Below are 19,905 nucleotides of genomic sequence, written 5' to 3' on the forward strand. Positions count from 1 at the left end.
AGGCGAAAAAAATAATTTGGAAGGTACTCAACCTTATTTTTGCTTGTTTAATGCTTTTTCACACCTAACCTGTAAAATGTGTTATTTATTGCAACAACATTTTTAAGGAATTCAACCATCTAGTGTCTGTGCATACATAACTTTATATTTGGAAAAACTATCTTAAAGCCTTAAAGTGATTATACATTCCAGCACGACGTCCTTCCCTTTTTGTCTTACTTTGTCAAGTAAGGTCTCTCAGGCAAAACTCCACCATGCCACCACTAACCACAAGCCTCATCAGGAACAATATACCATGAGCAAATGACAGTCTGTCATGGTAAGGGATTTTGTCGTTTTTCTCTTCCCCTTTCCTCATTAATTCCCAGTTGCTCACATACTTGCTGTGTGCTAAGGTGAAACATTCCCTTAACCAGAGCTAGCAAGGTCTGTACAAACATCGTGAACTCATTGATGCTTTGGTACAAGAAAGACATTTGCAGAAGGAATCATTTCAATACAAAAAATTATGAAAGGCAGCTTTCTTAGCTTTTTGTTTTCTCTGTGGATACATTTCAGCTTGGGAGAGTTGGAGATTATTTACTCAGTCTCTTATATCTTAATTATTCAGATCTGCAAAACTTGTAAAAACATTTTGGTGCCTTCCTGCATTCACAGCATAAGGTTTGCTTGCTTTAGTTACATCCACACTCATTGTACTTTGATTCAGTACAATGCTTTGTACCTATTGTGCCCAGAAACAGATAATTTACAAAAAAACCCTTCCCACACATGAAAATAATTAAACAAATAAATAAAAAGAGAAAAGAAAACATAGTTTGAGAACAATTTGGACCACAAGAAATTAATTTGTCTTCAGAATTATAAATCAGTGGTTGAACTGTTAATGGAAGTCTCTTAATGGAAGTTGCTTCTAAATAAAAAAAAATTCTGACAAAAGCTAAAAGTTTAACTTTTTTTTTTTTTTAATATTTTTATTTTTCTTTTGGGTACCGCATCAGAGTATGCCTCATATGCTGCAGGACAAATTCATATTTGAATCTGAAAATTCTACAAGTAAATCTACCAAATAAAATAGTTCATATCTATTTGGGCTGAATTCGTATTTTCTTTAAAGAGTAATCTTTGAAATAAGCTTGACCAACTAGTATTCCAATTCTCTTCTAATGAATGAAGCAAAACAGTATTCCTAATCTTTAAGCCCATATTAAAGCAAACCAGTCATACAATGTTAACAGTAAGGTACTTTTGCTAATGAAAGCCCTGGATTAGCAGAGCAAAACACTGGTAAGTGGATGTGCTACTGATACATTCAGCCAGAGGGGAGAACAAATGTTGTATCCCAGGTTTGGGTACAGACTAGGGGTTCTGATATGTGTTAGTTAGCCGGTGCTGTGTACCCCCGTGCACCTCCCAGGTTTCTCCCCCGTCCCTGCAGTAGTCGGCTCCAGGTTACTTACCATTGGAGCTCACCATGCCAGTCCTGCAACCACCCCCCTGTCCACTCCAGAGAGTTCCGCGTCTGTTTCCCCATTCCCGCAACCCCATTCGCCCTGGAGCCTGGTCTGCCCCTGTCACGTCCTCGTTGGTTACCCTGATCCATGTCACTCCCCCGTAGCCTGCCCCCATTGGGCGAGGGGGGCTTCTGCCTCTCTTGGCCCGGCCCCTATAATACCCTATGCCTTCCTTTGTTCGTGGCCATTTTTGTCCACGCGGGCGCTGGGGAGCGAGCTGCGGCTTCTCCAACGTGGCTCCCTGCGGCAAATAAAATCTCCCCAGCCTCCCACACGGGTGGAGTGGACAATTCCTTCGCCTCTTTGCCTCGACCCTTGTGTGGGTGACAGAACCCAGCAAGCCCCGACCAGCGCACCACGGAAGTGGCGCCTGGGAGCAAGCGGTGCCCCAGTCCCGAGGAGAAACCACACCTTTTAGGCGCCCCGGAGTGGTGCGGGACTGGGGAAAACAACATGACGCCGCATTTGGTGCTGGCCGTGCAGGCGGAGATTCACCACGAAGCACCTGGAAACCGCGCAGAGAGCCGCCGCCGCCGCCGACCAGCAAGTGCCGCTGCTGAGCTGAGTGAGCGTGGTCCGCATGGAGAGCCGCCGCCGTCGCAGAGCCACACCAGAATAGTGCTTCATGTTGGACTGAAAACGGGAGCGGAGACTCCCCAAAGTAGGCCAGTGAAGTCTCCGCCACCCCCGAGGAAAGCACACGGTGCTTTCCCCACACGGGAAGAGAAGCGTAACCTTTCACAGCAGTGGAAAGCCGAAGAGAGGTTGTTTCCGGGAACCAAGGACCCTGGTTGCAGTTTTTATTTGTGGAATATTCTGGTTTAGTGAGTATTTAGTGGTAGGGATGGACCCAGATAATACTCCCCTTCACGTGGGTGGGCTTTGCCACGTTCCCGAGGATGAGGGGACGCGTGGTGCACAACGCGAGCAGCAGCCACTGGGGTCTTTCGCCTTTTTTGGGTTTTTTTTCCGATTTTCCTGCACCAGGGGTGAGGTCGGGTGGGTGGAAATAGCATGGGGACCGTGCTAACCACCCCACAGAAGGAATTCTATACCCAAGGTAAGGATATCCTATCAGTGAAGGGCCCCTGCCCCAAAAGTTCTGTTAAAAATTTTGTTCCGTGGCTGTGCTTTTCCTTCCCCCGCATGTCAGCGGGGGATGCTAGCAAAAGGGAGTTTTGGGAGCGGGTGGGAGCAAAATTGGCAGAGGGAATTGAACGTAGGGATCCCTCTGTTAAAGGTTGCTTTACCACCCTCCATTTGCTAATATCGGAAGTTGTAAAAGCGGAGTCCACGCAGGAAGCGAGCTGGGAAGGAAGAGAGCCATGGGACAGAACTGTTGTTCTCCCTGAACCCGTTTCCCCGCCTTCTAATCCTTCTTTCCCTAACCCAGGTGGGCAGGGGGGAGTACTCCACCACTCAATGGTGCAGGGCAGCTCCACAAACGTGGACTGTGCTCCTGGCTCCCCCAAGCCCCCCCAGCGTCCCCGCCTTAGCGAAACTGGCCACTTCGCTGAGGAACTGACCCCAAACCCTTTTTCCAATCCCTTTTACCCAGTTAGAAATCCCAGTTCTGGCACTACCCCATGCAGTTCTGTTTCTTTGAATCCTTTCCTTTGTTTCCCTGAGGAAACTGTGGCCACGTGGTCAGTGCCTTTGTCTTCCCAAGATGGAAGACAGCCATGTGGAGGGGCTTCTTCTTCCCATAATCCCTTTCTCTCCTTTGTTCCCTGTGTCCCCGCCTTTGACCCAACCCCCTCTGGCCTCCCTGTGGGCATGGTCACCGCCCCCTCAGGAGATCAGGTTACTCCCCTGTTGCCCACACCGCACTCCCCCACCCACTGTTCCTCCTTGTGTGGGCGTTCCCCCCAGTCCTTTACATGTTCTCCCAGTTGCATCATTTACCCCGCCCTCTCCCTCCGGGGAGAGCTCTGCCGCCTCTGCCCCGCTGCCTCAGGGAATAGGAGGCAGCCCCCGTCCAGTTCCCCGCACCCTGTCCCCATCTTCCCATGGGTCCTGGAGGTCTGGGTGGGAGGGAAGAGGGGGGACGGAGGAGCGGGGTCCCCTACCTTCATCTTCCCATGGGCCTTGGAGATCTGGGGGGGGCGAGGGGAAGAGGAAGGAGAGGGGAGTGGGAATCCCCGCCCCTGCATTCCCATGGTTCCCGGAGACCCGGGAGGGAGGGAAGCAGAGGGAGGGGTGAGCAGGAGTCCCTGCCTCTGCATTCCCATGGTTCCCAGAGACCCAGGAGGGAGGGAAACAAGGGGAGGGGGGAGCAGGGGAAGGTTTCTGAGCATTTTGCAGATTCCACGGATCGGGTCAAGGTGGCAGTTGAGAGGCATGTAGAGGGATCAGAGGTCCAAGACAAGCTTGTCCCAGAAACATCATCCATGAACGCTGAAACACAGCTCGAGAGAAAAGAAATCCCAGAAAATCCCAGAAGCCATGTGGTCGCCTTGGCTGCTGTGCCTCCAAAGAACACCGTTCCAAGGCAGCCTCCATTGAAACGCCAATGCTTCCACTGTGATCGGAAGGGACATTTTGTTATCCAATGTCCATTTGTGGGGAGGGCACCTCCAGGAACAGTGGGAGGGGGAGGGGGGAAGGAGACCCCACTTTCCCAAAAAACTGAAAAAGGAACGCAAATCTGGTTCACGTGAAGATAAAAATAAGGCAGGCCACAGCACCTCAAGGGGAGGTGTGATTTATCAAGTAGTGCAGGTGGTGAGTCGCAACATCAGAGTGCCTGTGGGTGCAGCAGATGACCCCACCAATCGGGGCGTGGCATCAAACTGCAGGCGCTGCAAAGAGAAAAGATACTACATCATTTAAAAAAAAATTTCCCCAAAGCCACAGAAAAATCTCCTCAGCTACCCCAGTCCGTGTGTGTCCCCAGTCCACGTGTTTGTAATAAAGTTGTTGTCCCAGTTCTCCTATCTCAAGCACCCGGAGAAGAACCGGTCCCAGCATCATTGCAGCAAGCCCTCTCCATCTGCAAAGGGCAGCCATTGCAGCAGCAGAAGAAAACACCAGGAGCAGAAGCTGAGTGAAGAAGCAAACAGACGAGCAGTGAAAAAGACCATACAGCCGTCCTTTTTTATATTTTGAAAAACAGGGAGATGTTGTATCCCAGGTTTGGGTTCAGAATAGGGGTTCTGATATGTGTTAGTTAGCTGGTGCTGTGTACCCCTGTGCACCCCCCGGGTTTCTCCCCCGCCCCCGCAGTAGTCGGCTCCAGGTTACTTACCATTGGAGCTCACCATGCCAGTCCTGCAACCACCCCCCTGTCCACTCCAGAGAGTTCCGTGTCTGTTTCCCCATTCCCGCAACCCCATTCGCCCTGGAGCCCGGTCTGCCCCTGTCACGTCCTCGTTGGTTACCCTGATCCATGTCACTCCCCCGTAGCCTGCCCCCATTGGGCGAGGGGGGCTTCTGCCTCTCTTGGCCCGGCCCCTATAATACCCTATGCCTTCCTTTGTTCGTGGCCATTTTCGTCCACGTGGGCGCTGGGGAGCAAGCTGCGGCTTTTCCGTCATGGCTCCCCGCGGCAAATAAAATCTCCCCAGCCTCCCACACGGGCAGAGTGGACAATTCCTTCGCCTCTTTGCCTCGACCCTCATGCGGGTGACATAAGTGGCGCCCGGGAGCAAGCGGCGCCCCAGTCCCGAGGAGAAACTGCACCTTTTAGGCACCCCGGAGTGGCACGGGACCGGGGAAAACAACGCAATGTCGCAAACAAAGATATAAGTAAAACTTTCAGTTCGTCAAAAAGAAAGTTCTAGGACTGTACATCACCATACACCAGTCTCTGCCCTGTCTCTGCCCTGTACTGGGGGTGGCAATAACTCATGCTGAGTGGGTAAGGAGCAGATGATGCATATATGAAACCAAATGTATTATCCACTATATGCAAGCTCCTACAGAACTCCAGTTTACGGCCAGTTCTCTTCATAAATGACTTGGATGCAGGTCTTAAAGGCATACAAAGTAAGTTTGCCAATAATACGAAACTGAGACGAGCTATCAACTCCTCTGAGGGCAAGTGCCAGATTTGGTACCTGGGATGGGGCAACCCTGGATGTACAAACAGACTGGGGAATGAGATGCTGGAAAACAGCACCATGGAAAGGGACCTGAGGGTTCTGGTAGATGGCAAGTTCAATGTGAGTCACAGTAAAAACACTGCAACTTTTTCAATCTAGTGAAAAAGTCATTACCTGAGTGTATTGTCCCCATGGTGGATTGTCCCCTGCCAGTATCCAAGCACTCATACAGGGTGAGGGGAGAAAACAGAAGAGCAAAACCAAGAAAATCTCTGCATCAAGATATAGGCAGTTTAACATGGGGAAGAAAAAAAAACCCAAACTGAAACAGCAAACAGCAAAGTGAAGGAAATTTCTCACCACTTCTCATAGGTAGAGATGCTCAGCCAGTTTCCAAACAAAACCATCTCAGAAGCCAAAACCCTTCTTGTTTCTCTACTCCAGTTTTTATTGCTGAACACAATGTTATACGAACTGTTTTATCTATCCCTTTGGCCAGCTCAGATCAGCTGTCCAAGCTATGCTCCCTCCCAAAAAGAGAAAGCCTTGACACTGCTTAAACACTATTCAGCAGCAGCCAAAACTTTGGTGTGTGTTATCAAGGCTGCTTTAGTCACAAATTCAAAACAAGGCATCATCCAAGCTGCTATGAAGTTAACACTATCACAGCCAGACCCAGTACAAGGTGGAAACTTTCAGTTAAAAATTGATTTGCCAAGTTCTTCTGAAAGGCAGACTAATTTTATTCACACATCTCAATTTAATTTAAAGTACCTAAGTAGAAAAATACCATTTTGAAAACATTAGCTGCCATTCATTTTAATCTGATATACTAAAATCATACAAGAATGAGCCGGATTGGCAGTTTACTGCTGTGCTTTCTTCATTATAAAACAGACTTCTGAACCTTTCTTGTCAAAGCCATAAAAAGGTTTTCCCAAGAGAAGAGCACTAGCAGGGTGTAATATTGGCAAGGTGTTGAAGGTGGATCAGAAGGTATGATCCACAAGCCCCTGCATCCAGGAACCACTTGTGTGGGTCTAAATTTATATGTAGGATTTTATTCTCTGACAAGCAGCTGGCAAACCTTATGAGATACTGCCCAGCATCACATAGAGAGCTTACTTATTGCAGGTGTCACGATTCCAGCTCTTGCCAACAACATAAATTACGGTAGCCTGACTTTTTTTGGAATCACAACAGCTTTTGAGAAAACAGCTCCAAATACCACATTTTCCTATCTAGAGGAAAGAATATTTTTCATTACTCTTCTAAACTGGAAGTGGGAAATCCACAGTCCAGGAAAAGATGTGACTTTCAGAAACACTGTGGTTTGCCTGGAATGTTACTTTTTTTTTGATAATTTTTTCCACCTTTCTTGCTAGACAGCACAGGGGTGAGAGTAAATATGTAGTCAAGAGTTGTTAAAGACCTTTGATAGCAGAGAACTGATTCAATATTTCACAATCCTCTTAGTAATTTTTCCCTAAACTATCTAAGAATCAGAAATAGCATTAAAGCTGCTGAAATCTGTACTTGCAGCCTTGTTCAAACGTACTTTTCATTGCAAACCATCAACAGTGGTTTTGAGTTTATATTTGACCAAAAACTTTTGGGGCAATACATACAATTTAGTGAAAAGTGAGATATAAGTATGTATGTAACTTAAACAAGAACAAAAAAATTCCAGTTCCCAGCAATTGAAAAGAACAGTTTATTTTCATGTTTTATCGATTTTTAAAAAGTATTTATCCACATAAATGAAAGCCTACAGCTCTCTATCCTGTATAATTGTCTCCCTAAAACAATAATGAACATTTGTAAAGCATTTGTTAAGATATGCACCACCAACAATTTAAAAGCCATACATCTGAACTGTTAGTTCTGCTGCTTTATTGTAACAAGAAAGCTATTAATTGGAAAGATATTAATTGGTTGGGATATGTCTCTGTGTAAAAATCTTTTATGTTCAGAGCACAAAGGCATTAATTACTGTGTTCCTCTAGAATGGGCTTAACTATTCCTTGCAGACACTGTGAGCCTTTATTTTACTAGATAAAAGTGCAATTTGCTTAATTTACTACATAAAAGTGCAATTTGCACCAATCTTTTTGAAATGTTCCCTCTTTTACTCACTGGCAAACACACAAACGTACTCCCAGAACAGAGTAGATTTCTGAAATAGCACATCTTGCTGGTGTTGATTTTGAAAAGAGCTATCTTGAATGTTCTCAGAATGCTGCTGGTTCTGCATTTACTCAGGTTGCTATGACAGACTTGTGGTGTGGTATCTTTAGTAATGTGAGCAAAACTGAGTAAACTACCTTCTGAATAATAATGAAAAAAACTTCCAAAACCATCCTAAACAGGAATTTATTTTTTTTAATATACATTTCTCACCAAGTCTTCTGCTTCTTATCCTCTTCAAAAGAGTTTTTTAGTTCCACAACATGAAAAGTGGCTCTACCAAGATTCGACTGTAAAATCTGTTTGCAATAAACTTCACTAGAAGCTCTTTCAGCACATTCAGCATTGAGGATTGGAAGCTGAATATCTGCTGGTGCTTTCAAAGCATTTCAAATTTCAAGAGAAAGAAGAAGAGGGAGCAGATTCTGGCTGACTCAATGCATTGTATTTTGTCCGATGCAGATGATATCTTGAGAGCAGAATTATATTCTCAGTGGCAGAACCATCATTGAAGTTACTATCAACTTCAGCTCTGCTGTGGCAATGCAGAACTAAAGAGCTGATGCAACCAGAGATTTCAAAATGGAAAATTTAAATTGCACTCAGTGGAAGAAATGAGGCGAGACCTTGCCTGCAAGTTGATTTCCAAAGTATTTCAGATGATGAATCAATGTTTCAAGATGCAAAATCAACAGACATGACCTAATGTAACTGTTTTGTTTAGGAGTTTCAAAACAGATTCACTGGCTGTGAAGGAGCAGTTCTCAGAGCAAGGGAATGTTTTATTAAACATCCTGCTTTTCCAGACCTGTTAAGACAATTTCTTGCTGAACTTGGAAGATGTGATAGGAGAAACAAAGGCAACTTATATCACAATCACCCAAATGGTAGCGGCATTTCAGTTTTTACTGCTCCTTGTATCCCATTCCATCTTAATTGAAATGTGTACTCTTGGTTTCTTGATGGAAGGACTTCTGGAGACCTTCTCCCTTTAATGAGTTCCCAAAGAGAAAATTCTTCCATGCAAATAAAACATAATGAAACACTAAGCAAGTCAGTGGGTACTGCAATATCATTATATGCACTGGCTTGGAAAAGAATTTTTTTTATTAGTCCTTTTCTTTGTCTGAAAAACTTATCTGTTGCAATTTTGCTAAATGTACCACTGGTACATGCATTTCAGAGCATGATCATAGACAAGAGAGAAAAAATTAACTAGCAAACCTTTGGGACTTGATGACTAAACCTGTAACCACATCTGGATCACTGGAAGCTCTCACCAAACCAAAAGATTAATGATGAAAATATATACTACAGAGGATCTCATGATTTACAAATACTGAGGAAGATCCTGAACTCTATATCATTTTCCAGACACCTGATGATGTATAAGGTTTGGAAATGTAAAATTTGGCTGAAAAAGAACTATCCAGTTGCACTTTCGTAGCAGCTTCATGCTTTCTCTACAAAAATCCCCATGAAATAGTACTCATAGGTCAAAACATATGACCATTAGCAAAGAAGTCCTCAGCATTGTTTGTGCCACAAAACCTCCAGCACTGTTCATGTTCATTTTTCAGTCCCTACAGAAATGCCCCATTTTGGCAATATGGAAGAAGCACATAGACACATTTCTAACCCTGTCTCTGATCTGCACTATCTATATCACATCCCTTCAGCAGTCTAGTATATTGTGCTGAGGAAGCAGAGTCAACCATGTATTAGAGATGTCAGAATGATTAGATTTAAGGCTAAACCCAAGGGAAGAGCCAGAAGCATGGAAATTCCACAGCATTTCAGATTAGTGACCTAGCTTGTTTGGAAATACTCCACTGCATTCCACTTGAGTGATTGGTTCTAAAGAGAGTTTGGAAAAATAGTTATTATAGTGGTCTGTAATAATCTTCTTTTAATGTTGTGTGATAAAAGTAGCCTAGAGTGACAAAAAGGACTTAAAATTGGTTGATTGTCCTGAACAGCTCAGTTTTTGTCCTCAGTTTGGAACTAAGAAATACTGTTGGTTAGTAGTAGCTAAAGATTTTCCTAAAGTTTGTAGAGGGAGTTCTGAGAGCAAAAAGGTCAGCAGCTTAATGAAGTATTTCTGCAAGACAGTTACATCTTCCTGCTTCAAGTCTAGGAATCCTCTCTTCTTGGAATTACATTCATTGATATTGCAGGAGCAGGTATATGCCATAGTCCAAAGGCAGGATCCTGATTTGATGGCACATAGTATGTTCAAGACAGAGAGACCCTTTCTCCAAAGAGCACATATGTTCTATGAACATGTATTATTTGAATATCATAAACTAGTTTATAGTTTTCCTACAAAATCACTGTATACCAATGTTGGGATTTCCCAAAGATTTAAAATGACAAAGCCTCTGTCATCAGCAGAAAGGTTCACGAGTGCACATTGAGAAGTGACTTAGTGATGGACGTACTATATCTGGTTCACTTTGACCCTCATAAAGGGATTTAATTTCTCAATACAAAATCATCATGTAGCATCTGGGGTTCCCAATGCAGCAGACCTATGGACTTTTATTTATCATTTGGTATATACTGCATTTAGCTAACCTGTCAATCAGAAACAGGATAATCCATTCACTGGATTTATGTCTTATTAAGTTTTATCCATTTCATTGACAAAAGTGAACACTGACCTACCTGTGGATTAGCATGACATTTTTACCTTCCACATAAAGCTCTCCTAAAGAAATTAGTAAGATTTCATGAGTCAAGTCATCATTTCATGATGTTCCTCTTTTTTATAAATACAACATTGATACTCTATTTTTCATTAGTTCACTGCTTTCTTCATAGGAGCTTTTCCTTAAATATGTGGGGAAAATATATAATTTTTTTCTTAGGCTGCTCTTCAGTCAATGAAGACAAAAAGCACAAAACTCAAGCAATGAGAACAATGTGACTACACTGAAATATTATAGATGCAGCACAAAGAATCAGTTAGGTTGAAAAGACCTTAATGATCATCGAGTCCAACCTTTGACTGAACACCACCATGCTCATTACATATAGTGCTAAGTGTCATGACCAGTCCTTTCTTGAACTTCTCCAATGATGGTGACTCCACCACCTCCCTGGACATCCTGTCCATCCTGCATAACTATCCTTTCTGTGAAGAAATTCTTCCTATGTCCAACCTGAGCCTCCTCTGGCTCAGCTTGAGGCCTCTTCCTTTAATCCTGTCACTGATTGCCGGGGAGAAGAGACCAACCCCCACCTGTCTCCTTTCAGATAGGTGGAGAGAGTGACTGGGTCTCCCCTGAGCCTCCTTTTCTCCAGGCTAAACAACCCCAGCTCCCTCAGCCACTCCTTACAGGACTTGTGCTCCAGACCCTTCCCCAGCCTTGTTGCCCTTCTCTGGGCATTCTCCAGCTCCTCAATGTCTTTCTTGCAGGCCCAGAACCAGACCCAGACACAGGACTCAAGGTGTGGCCTCACCAGTGCCAAGTACAGGGACACAATCCCTGCCCAGGTCCTGCTGGCCACACTATTGCTGATCCAGGCCAGGATGCCATTAGCCTTCTTGGCCACCTGGGCACATGCTGGCCTATGTTCAGCTGCTGACAACCAACACCCCCAGCTACTTTTCCTCTGCGCAGTTTTCCAGCTGCTCTGCCCCCAGCCTGCGGTGCTGCAAGGGGTCATTGTGACTGAAATCCAGGACCTGGCACTTCACCTTACTGAACCTCAATCTAAGCAGAAATATCTAAGAAAAAAAATGAAGTCACATCTGTAAATATATAAAAATTCTCACACTCACTAATACATGTAAGCCTAAGACAAAGACTGAAAAAAATGGTGCTTGAAAACTCACTGCTATTATATTTCAATGAAATATACTTTGATCCTTAAACCATAGCAATTACAACCCATTTTCAGGCTGTGACATAGGAGTAGTAAAGCAGCCATCTTTGGAAGTAAGACAGATACAAAGTGCTAATAAGTTTAGGTGAAAATTTAGGCATCAAAAAAGGGCTAAGAGCCCTTTGCAGAAACAGTGATTAGAAAGATTATGATGAAATTGAAAAACAATTAAAAAGGCAGTTAAGAAGTTAAACTTGCTTAAAAAGAAACAGATAATGTAAGAAAATCTATAAAAATAACTCCTAAATTATCACAAATTCAAAAGTGAAAGACAATGTAAAAACAAAAGTGTATTTGGGAATATGTTAATCTGTTCTTAGTTCAATTAGGATATAGCTAATACACTTCAGTTTTATGTAATCTGAAAGTCTCTTTTTGTTTTACATCTCTAACAGGGAATGCATTTAAAAAGGCAGATGATCAGTGTGAAATGCTAAATTAAGTGAATGCATAATTAATATAATTAGAATAATCCAATTTTATAATGAAAAAAGGAATCTTTAAACAATTTAGGCTTATTAGAAACAATGTATTATTCAAAGGAAACTATTTTAAAAGGAGGTGTCAACAGCTATTAATAAAATAGAGTTAATTTGAAAATCCTCTTGGGTTCTAGACTTTTCTATTCCAATTAAGCCATTACAAATATAAGGGAGAAGGGACCTTTGCACATATTTATCTTGAAATCTTACTACTCCTTTGTCTCTTTGTTTTATTCCCCACTCCATTTTCATCACTTTGGAGAAAGGCCACTATATGCACATTAAGAGGCACAGTGTCAAAACCTATTTTTAGCAGACAAGTAAAATGAACTCTAGTGCTTTTTGAGTTTTTTTTTTTGGTTTGGGTTTTTTTTTATTTTTGGGTTGTTTTTTTGTATGGGTTTTTTGTTTGTTTGTTTTGTTGTTGTTTGCTTGGTGGGTTTTTTTATGATTATTATTTTATTTTTGTTTTTAAACAGCAAATTATAAATAAAATAAGACATTTCTGGAGATAAATGCTACACTACAAATATCACTGTAGATTTATGGTGTTTTTCATTTAAGGAAAAGCTAGTACAGAAAGCTTCAACAATTTCAAACTCCTCAATTACACTGCATCCTATTTACTGAAGAATTTGTTTTTGTTTTTTTTTTTTTTTTTTAAGATGATCACATAAATATGTCACTGTTTGAAATGCACCTCATAGTTGTGCACTGACAGAATTTATACATAATCTTTCTTCAGCTTCTCCTGAGATAGGCTCAGTTCAGACAGAAACAGAGACCTTTGCCTCCTCTGTCATATATCCAAATACTATATCCAAAACTACATAGTCTGTGAACCTTAAGGGCACTTGTCTGACCTGACTAAACATCTCCATGCTGACAAATTTGATGTACTGATCCTTTAGCTGCCATTATATTCTTAAAATATTTAGAAGACAGAAAACTTTCCCAGAGAAAAAATATAGAAATTAAAAAATAAATAAATGTTAAGTTCAACCTCTTTTAGTCAAAAGGGTTCATGTTAGGCAGTCTTTAGAAAATGTGCATTAAAAAATGTGTATAAAAAATATCCAATTAAATGCCACAAACCTTACAGAAGCATACAAATTCAGTATCAAAAAAAATTCCTCCAGTTTTCTAGTTCAAAACCGTCTATATGGTGGGAGGAAAAAAAAAAGTATCGTTGCTTCTTTACTCTTTCCTCTCTCACTTTTTCTTCTTCCTTATTCATTAGAATTTTCTCTCTTCCATCTGTGAGGTGTAGCCTACTGTGTACCTGAGCAGCTTGTAGCAGATCACTCATCAACCCTCATGTATTTGTAAGATGTAACGGTTTTGCACCAGGTTCAGATGTTCAGACAACTGGCATATGAGAGGTAGAAAGGAAAGAAGGGCAAAAGAAAGGTGGTCAGGTGAGCAGCAGCCTGCATTTCCACCTGAGAGGGGACTGCCATCCTCTCTGGTCACTAGAGTAAAAGCCACTTCCCCTTATGTCCAATGGAGTGGCATCATGTCAACAGTCTACAAGGATTTATATATCTTCATCTTTTTCACTATTTCTCCCTTCAGACATCTTCAAGCATAATGAGTCTGGGAAACACTGCTTAAAACTTAAATCCCCTTAAAACCAAAGTCAGCCAAGTACCTACAGAAAACTAATTATAATGCCAGCTTGAGCAGAGAAACATGTTGTGGTGGTATCTTTCAAGGAGCAACCATCAAACTGTTCCAATCTCTCCAAATTTTCATGAGATTAAATAAGCTGCCTCCTTGCACCAAGTAATACCTAAAAATAGCTTTGGCTTATGGCTTGAATTAAAGCACATTATAATACAAAGGTAAGCCTCTTAAAAGATACAGCATATTGACAGTTTTTCTCATAGCTCCAAGAAAAGTCCAGAAGGTTAGAAGTCAAAAAGAACATCTGCACAACCTGGAAGCACAAATGATAAGTGTATGCAATCCATGTGAACTTGGAAGAAAATCTTCTGTCCATTTATTCCTGCTACTCCATCAACACCCTGTCATGTCCCAACTGACCACTCTTTTCATTTGGCTGCTTTGTGAGGTATGTGTTTTTTTAGGACTGATACCATCTACTTTATTCTCTCATCCAACATCTTCATGCTGAGAAAAAAAAGTAACCTCTAAGATTTACATGCAAAATATGGATGTATTCCCCAGGATGTAGACTGTACCTGTGACAAGGTGCTGGAACAAATTAATGAGATGGAGAGGTAAAGCTTGAAGTGTTCTCTAGAGATTCCAATGGATTATTTGGAATGCCCCTGGTAACACACAGTACATAGCTCTGATTAATTCCAGAACGAGGTGGAAAAGAGAAGATAAATAAAACTAGGAAGAAAAGAAAGAAAGAAAGAAAATACAAGGATAATTCAGTTCAAATTTTATAAAGTTCTGTACTCAAAGTGGCAAGGATTTGAGATCAGCAGTATTACACAGACACAAGAGCCAAGCAGAAGTATACCATATCTTTCTCATAGCTGCTTTGATATAACTGTAGAATAACATCACTGAATCAGTGAGGTGATCAGAAGTTATATTATGAAAAGATTTCACACACATTCAGAAGAGCTCTCTGGGTATAATGCTGCAAGACCTAGTGACTGTTAAAGAGAACCTTCTTGTGCCTATTGCCCTTCAGCATCCCATTTTACTATGCTGTTGTTCCAAACATTGACTGAATTTTGCCCTTCACTCTTAACCTGCTGAGTAGAACCTCGCTTATGTTGATTATCACCTCTGCACAATGACAGAACCCACGTTTTGAACCTGGTACACAATAAAGGAAAAGTTTTCCAATGTTTTTAGGGAATAATCTTAATTAGGAAATAACACACCATGTTAATATTATAATCTGGTAATGAAGAAGTCAATATATCAGACATGAATGATGATTTGAATAACCATGCTTTTAGTTTATAGGATACTTGAAAATGAGACAGAGGGAATATTGCAAGAAAGGATAAGCAAGTTGATGAGTAATGAGCGAAAAAGAAAAAAAGTTCTAGACCTATAATAAAATACACTAAATCCTAACATCATTTGCTGAGATGTACTGTTGAGACCAACCATTGAATTTATATGCAAAGATTTCTTAATAACTGAGGACATATTTCTTAGTAACAAAGGCTGGGAGGGGCTTGAGTAGGATTTCAAGAAACCATCAGCTTGATGGTTTGAAATATGCACGATACTTACATCCAACTGAAATAATGGGGTTTATATGCACAAATATCCCTATCATCTTTACTTGTACATGCATAAAGAGAAGATAAGGCTATGAACTGCAATGTTTCATAACGCAAAATAATGCAACACTGGGCTACATTAAATACAATGACATGTTCTAAGTCAAAAGGCTGACTCTGGGAATCTAACATACAGAATTTCATATTTCATAGGACCAAACAGATACAACATATGAGCAATTCAGACAAAGATATCACAGAGTAAAAACATGGTTATTATGTGAGATTGATTTTCCCTCTTACCTGCTCATTTTTATTTATTTCACCAGTAAGAACCAGAAGAGAAAATGAAAATAATATATAAAGATATATATATATAGCGTGCTTTGTAGTTTCCTACCTTCTTCCTAAGCTAAGATGAAACTTATTGCTTTCTATGTTCCAATTGGCACAACATAGCTTGCATTTTAAGATTTGTCCATTATCAGCTTTAAAATACAGCAAGAATTAGTCCATAAAGATTAATAACTTTGGTTCCCTGAGACTAAACACATCTGGAAGTATTTTTTGCACATCTAGCAAAAACAATCCAAAATTACAAAGATACCTTCAAATTAACTGTGTGCTTTATGCAACATGCATGGCTTAAAAGGAAAGATACAGACAACTTGTCAAAACCTTTTGTAATACTTAGCCATTTCAAGCCAAGAAGGTGGTGGGAAGGAGGTAGATGTAAGGCCTATAAGACATTTCAATATATGGAATTCACACGCACTGAAGTAAAATTTCTGGTTGCCCACCTATCAACAATCACTGAAGTCAGGCCAAAACTGTTAACAATAATATTCCAGGCCATGAAACTCTGACATATGGCAATAGTCACCTTTGTTCTCTCCCAGAGAGGCAGCAATATCGAAATTCCTCTCATAGGAGGAAAGCTATGCAAAATATGAAAATCTTCACCTTTCCCTCTCCAGTGATGGAAAAATGGTAACAAAGTAATATATGGTAGATTAGTTTCTCCCCTTTTAAAGAAGGTATTTTGCCAGTAGAACTTCTCAAATCTTTAATCACTTGAAGAGATTAACAGCAAGCCTGGAATACATGTTGAAATCCTATCTATCTGAAACATACCATAATGCATGTAGCAGTTTCCTTTGGTAGGATCCAGCTGAATAGCCTTGATGAAGTACTTCTCTGCCTCACTCTTGCGTCCCTAAAAAAAAAAAAAAAAAAAAAAAAAAAGGGGGGGTGAAGGGTGAAATTATTTTAACCATGTGTCACCCTGGAGCAATCTGTCACTGCAGAAAAATAACCTAAATAAATAGAAATGTTTAAGTGCTACAGTAAGTTTTGTGGTCAGCTACTTTATGGTGCAGATCTCCAGACTGAGGAAGAAGTGTATCCAACACCATCAATGTCCAAGAGGAAAGAGCTTCTCACAGGACTATCTGTAGTCCTGCTACTCACAGGACTACCTAAAACCAAGTGCTTTCCAGATACTTCTTGAGCTCTGACAGGCTGGATGCTGTAACCACTTCCCAGTGACCTTTGCAGCAAAAAACCTTTGCCTAATATCCATTCTGAATGTCCCCTGATGCAGCTCCATTTATTTTCCTTGTACCTTAAATAACACTATATACACAGCCAAAGGTAAAGTTACCACAAATGAAAGTACATAAGTAGAAAATATTTTAGGGTTTAATGTGGAAAATAAAAAAAAAATGTATTTCTGATTTTAATGTGGGAAGTCAGATTTTATCAGAAATCAATTCTGAAAACCATAAAACAGCTGTAACAGAAATGGTAATTTTTAAAGACAATGGTAAAAGGTATGACAATTGATCAGGAAAAAAAAAAAACCCAAAACCAGCCAAATTAAGCCTAACAGAACTGATGGTAAAAAGAATAGACATTTTCTGAGACAGAGATTTCCTTATCACCAGAATCACCAAATCACTACAATTCCGTTATTGTATAGGAGTGCCAGAGCACATCCATTAGTGGTCATTATTCTTGAAAAAACAGTGATATTGGATTAGTCTAGTCTGATACTCAAACACAAATCACTATCACATATTCAGTAAGACACCTGTGACCTGTTTATCCCCATCACCACTAAATTGGCTGCTGTGGTTTTTGCTATAAAATAGGCAGCCTGAAGAATAAAGAACAGTTAAGCTTAACCCCTGTGGAAGAAAGGCATTGTGGTCTGTACCTCTCAAGTTGCCTTTTTTCCCCTTGGAGCATTTTTTATTTGGTTGTTCTGTTGTGATGGTTTTTTTTGTTTGGTGGTATTTTTAAATAGTGTATAGATTTTTAGTGTTTCTTTTGGGGTAACTTGAAGTCTAGAAGGAATTTACCTGATTACATCACTATTGGAACCAAGAAATATTGTGTTAAGTCTTAAGTAAACTTTTAAAGAACAGATTTCATTCTATACCTTCTGATTTATTTACTGTCTAGACCCCTATTGAAATATTCACTTCAGTCATTAAGGTTTGACCATTTTGTATTAAAAATATGTAATGAAATGTGAAGTAAATTTCCAGGTTAGTCCCTTTCTTTTCTGTTCAGTCTTAAGACACATTTTATATTTTCTGATAAAGAAATGTATTAATATCTACTCATATTTCACTGGCCAGTCAGTAGAATAAAAATTCAGTATTTTCACATGCTGTTTTCACTGAGTCCTATGAATTTCTCCTGAGCTACATTTGGCCTATTTTTCCACAATTACTGACAAAATTACTACACACTGAGTAACTATAGCAGCTTTATTCAACCATGTAATAAAAAAGATCTATCTTTTGTTGGGTTAGAACTAGATGATTTTTAAGGTTATTTCCAAACCCAAAACAGTCTGTGATTCTTTCATGAAAGCAGTTCATTCTGTGTCAGTGATGTTGTCTATAACAAGCTTTAAATTTATGTTGAGTAAAGTGAGAAGTTTAGGGCTCCCTCTTCCCTGTCTACAGGAAGTTAGAAACACAATACCGAAGATGAGATCCCTAAAGGAGATTAGTGAGGGGTTATGTGCCTAAATACGTGTTCCAGAGTAATTTATGAACTAGACAGATATGGTGTATTTAAATGAAAATATTCTGTTTTACAATTAATTCTATTAGAGCTGGCATGCAGCCAAACACATGTCCTAAGGGGACCGGAAAGTATATATATGGGTGCAATACTTCTGGCACACAGCCAGCCTCTGAAGAAATACAAGCTTAATAGATGTCAGCTATTGAAATTTCTGTAGTTCAGAAATCCTGTCATTCAGATTGGACATGTTAAAGCTCCAGATACACCAGATAACCAAAACTTTTTAAAAAGGGCTTACACTTCTGAAGTCAGTAAACCTGATTTTCTCTACTGAAGAGGGAAACCCATTCCTTTTAGCCCCTACTAGTGAATTGCTTGTAAGCTGGAAACAAAAATGAAAACAACTCACATTTTGCAAACTCAGAACTAAATACAAACTGCGCATGTATCAATTTTAACCCTCTAGAGATTTCAAGTGTCAAGAAAGCTCATAATGTCTATGCTAGGCTCCAAAGACAAATTTACTACAAGACAGAAAAGCAGTAGTGGCTGTTGCTTGGCTTAACTTGATTTCTTAGGCAAGGCATTTTCATGGACTCAATGTAATTTTTATATTGTCATTATGTGACTTTAACTGAAATATCCAATTTTCATTAAAAAAAATTCTTCCTAGAAGCAGTACTAACAGCCAAGGGACACAGTTTCCCAAAATGAAATACCTAAGAGCTTTGCTGATCTAATTAAATTGACCTGTTCAGAAAATGCCTTTTTACTAATTAAAGATTTCTCTATGTGTAGGCATTTATTGGCCCCCTAAGTATTACTGAAAATATTTTTGTTTGCTTTAAAGGATTTGATTATTGAAAGAAGAAACTGTTCAAAGATCATGACTAGATTTAACAGAGCATTTCAATTCCTATGACTTAGAGACAGTCACAATTCTTTTGACATCATGACTGTTCTCCCTCATTCCTGCTTCCTTCCCATTTGTGTAAATCTAGACAGACAGGAGAAAAAGTAGCAATGAACCAGTGACATTAAAGATGACAATATGACAGATTTTTCCAACAGAAATGCAAATATTCTTTCTGTGCTGAAACACCAGCAGCAAGTAATTACAGAAATTGTAAATGTTGAATTAGTCTATTCATCAACACCATTCTCCTTTTCCCCTGCTGTCCCATTCTTTTCTGTTTTCCTATCTTCCATTTATTTCTATGTTTTCATTTATTTATATTTATTTTGAGATGACAGTCAAGCACTACACCAATTATTGAATACAATAGGGTATTTGATAGCAACACTCTGAGTAATTTCATAACCAAAAATGGCAGGATACTTCACTGGCCTTCTGTTTGTCAGAAGCATAAGCAACAATCAGCTGCAGGAAAAATATGGTCACTCACTGAGGAGCAATTATTGCAAAACTTAAGAAAAGTACTAAACTTCAACGTTGATACTTAAATGTCACAATCCTGTTACTTTTACATTAATCCAAAACACTGACTCTATCATGTCTGTGACTGCC

At 40.3% G+C, this 19,905-nt stretch overlaps 1 protein-coding gene across 4 annotated transcripts in view; it reads right to left on the reverse strand.

Annotated features, from left to right (window-relative positions):
- Positions 1–19,905, reverse strand: part of TMTC2 (transmembrane O-mannosyltransferase targeting cadherins 2) — a 243,499-nt gene that overhangs the window by 32,599 nt on the left and 190,995 nt on the right. For 3 of the 4 annotated variants that reach the window (XM_053977222.1, XM_053977225.1, XM_053977227.1), the window contains one exon: positions 16,470–16,551. In XM_053977222.1, coding sequence (XP_053833197.1) covers positions 16,470–16,551 — 82 coding nt within the window. Of the gene's footprint in view, positions 1–4,265; positions 4,316–16,469; positions 16,552–19,905 lie in introns of those variants that run through there. The other variant, XM_053977223.1, reaches the window with a different exon arrangement.

The sequence above is a fragment of the Vidua macroura genome, chromosome 5, assembly GCF_024509145.1.
Source record: "Vidua macroura isolate BioBank_ID:100142 chromosome 5, ASM2450914v1, whole genome shotgun sequence".
Taxonomy (NCBI): Eukaryota; Metazoa; Chordata; class Aves; order Passeriformes; family Viduidae; genus Vidua; species Vidua macroura.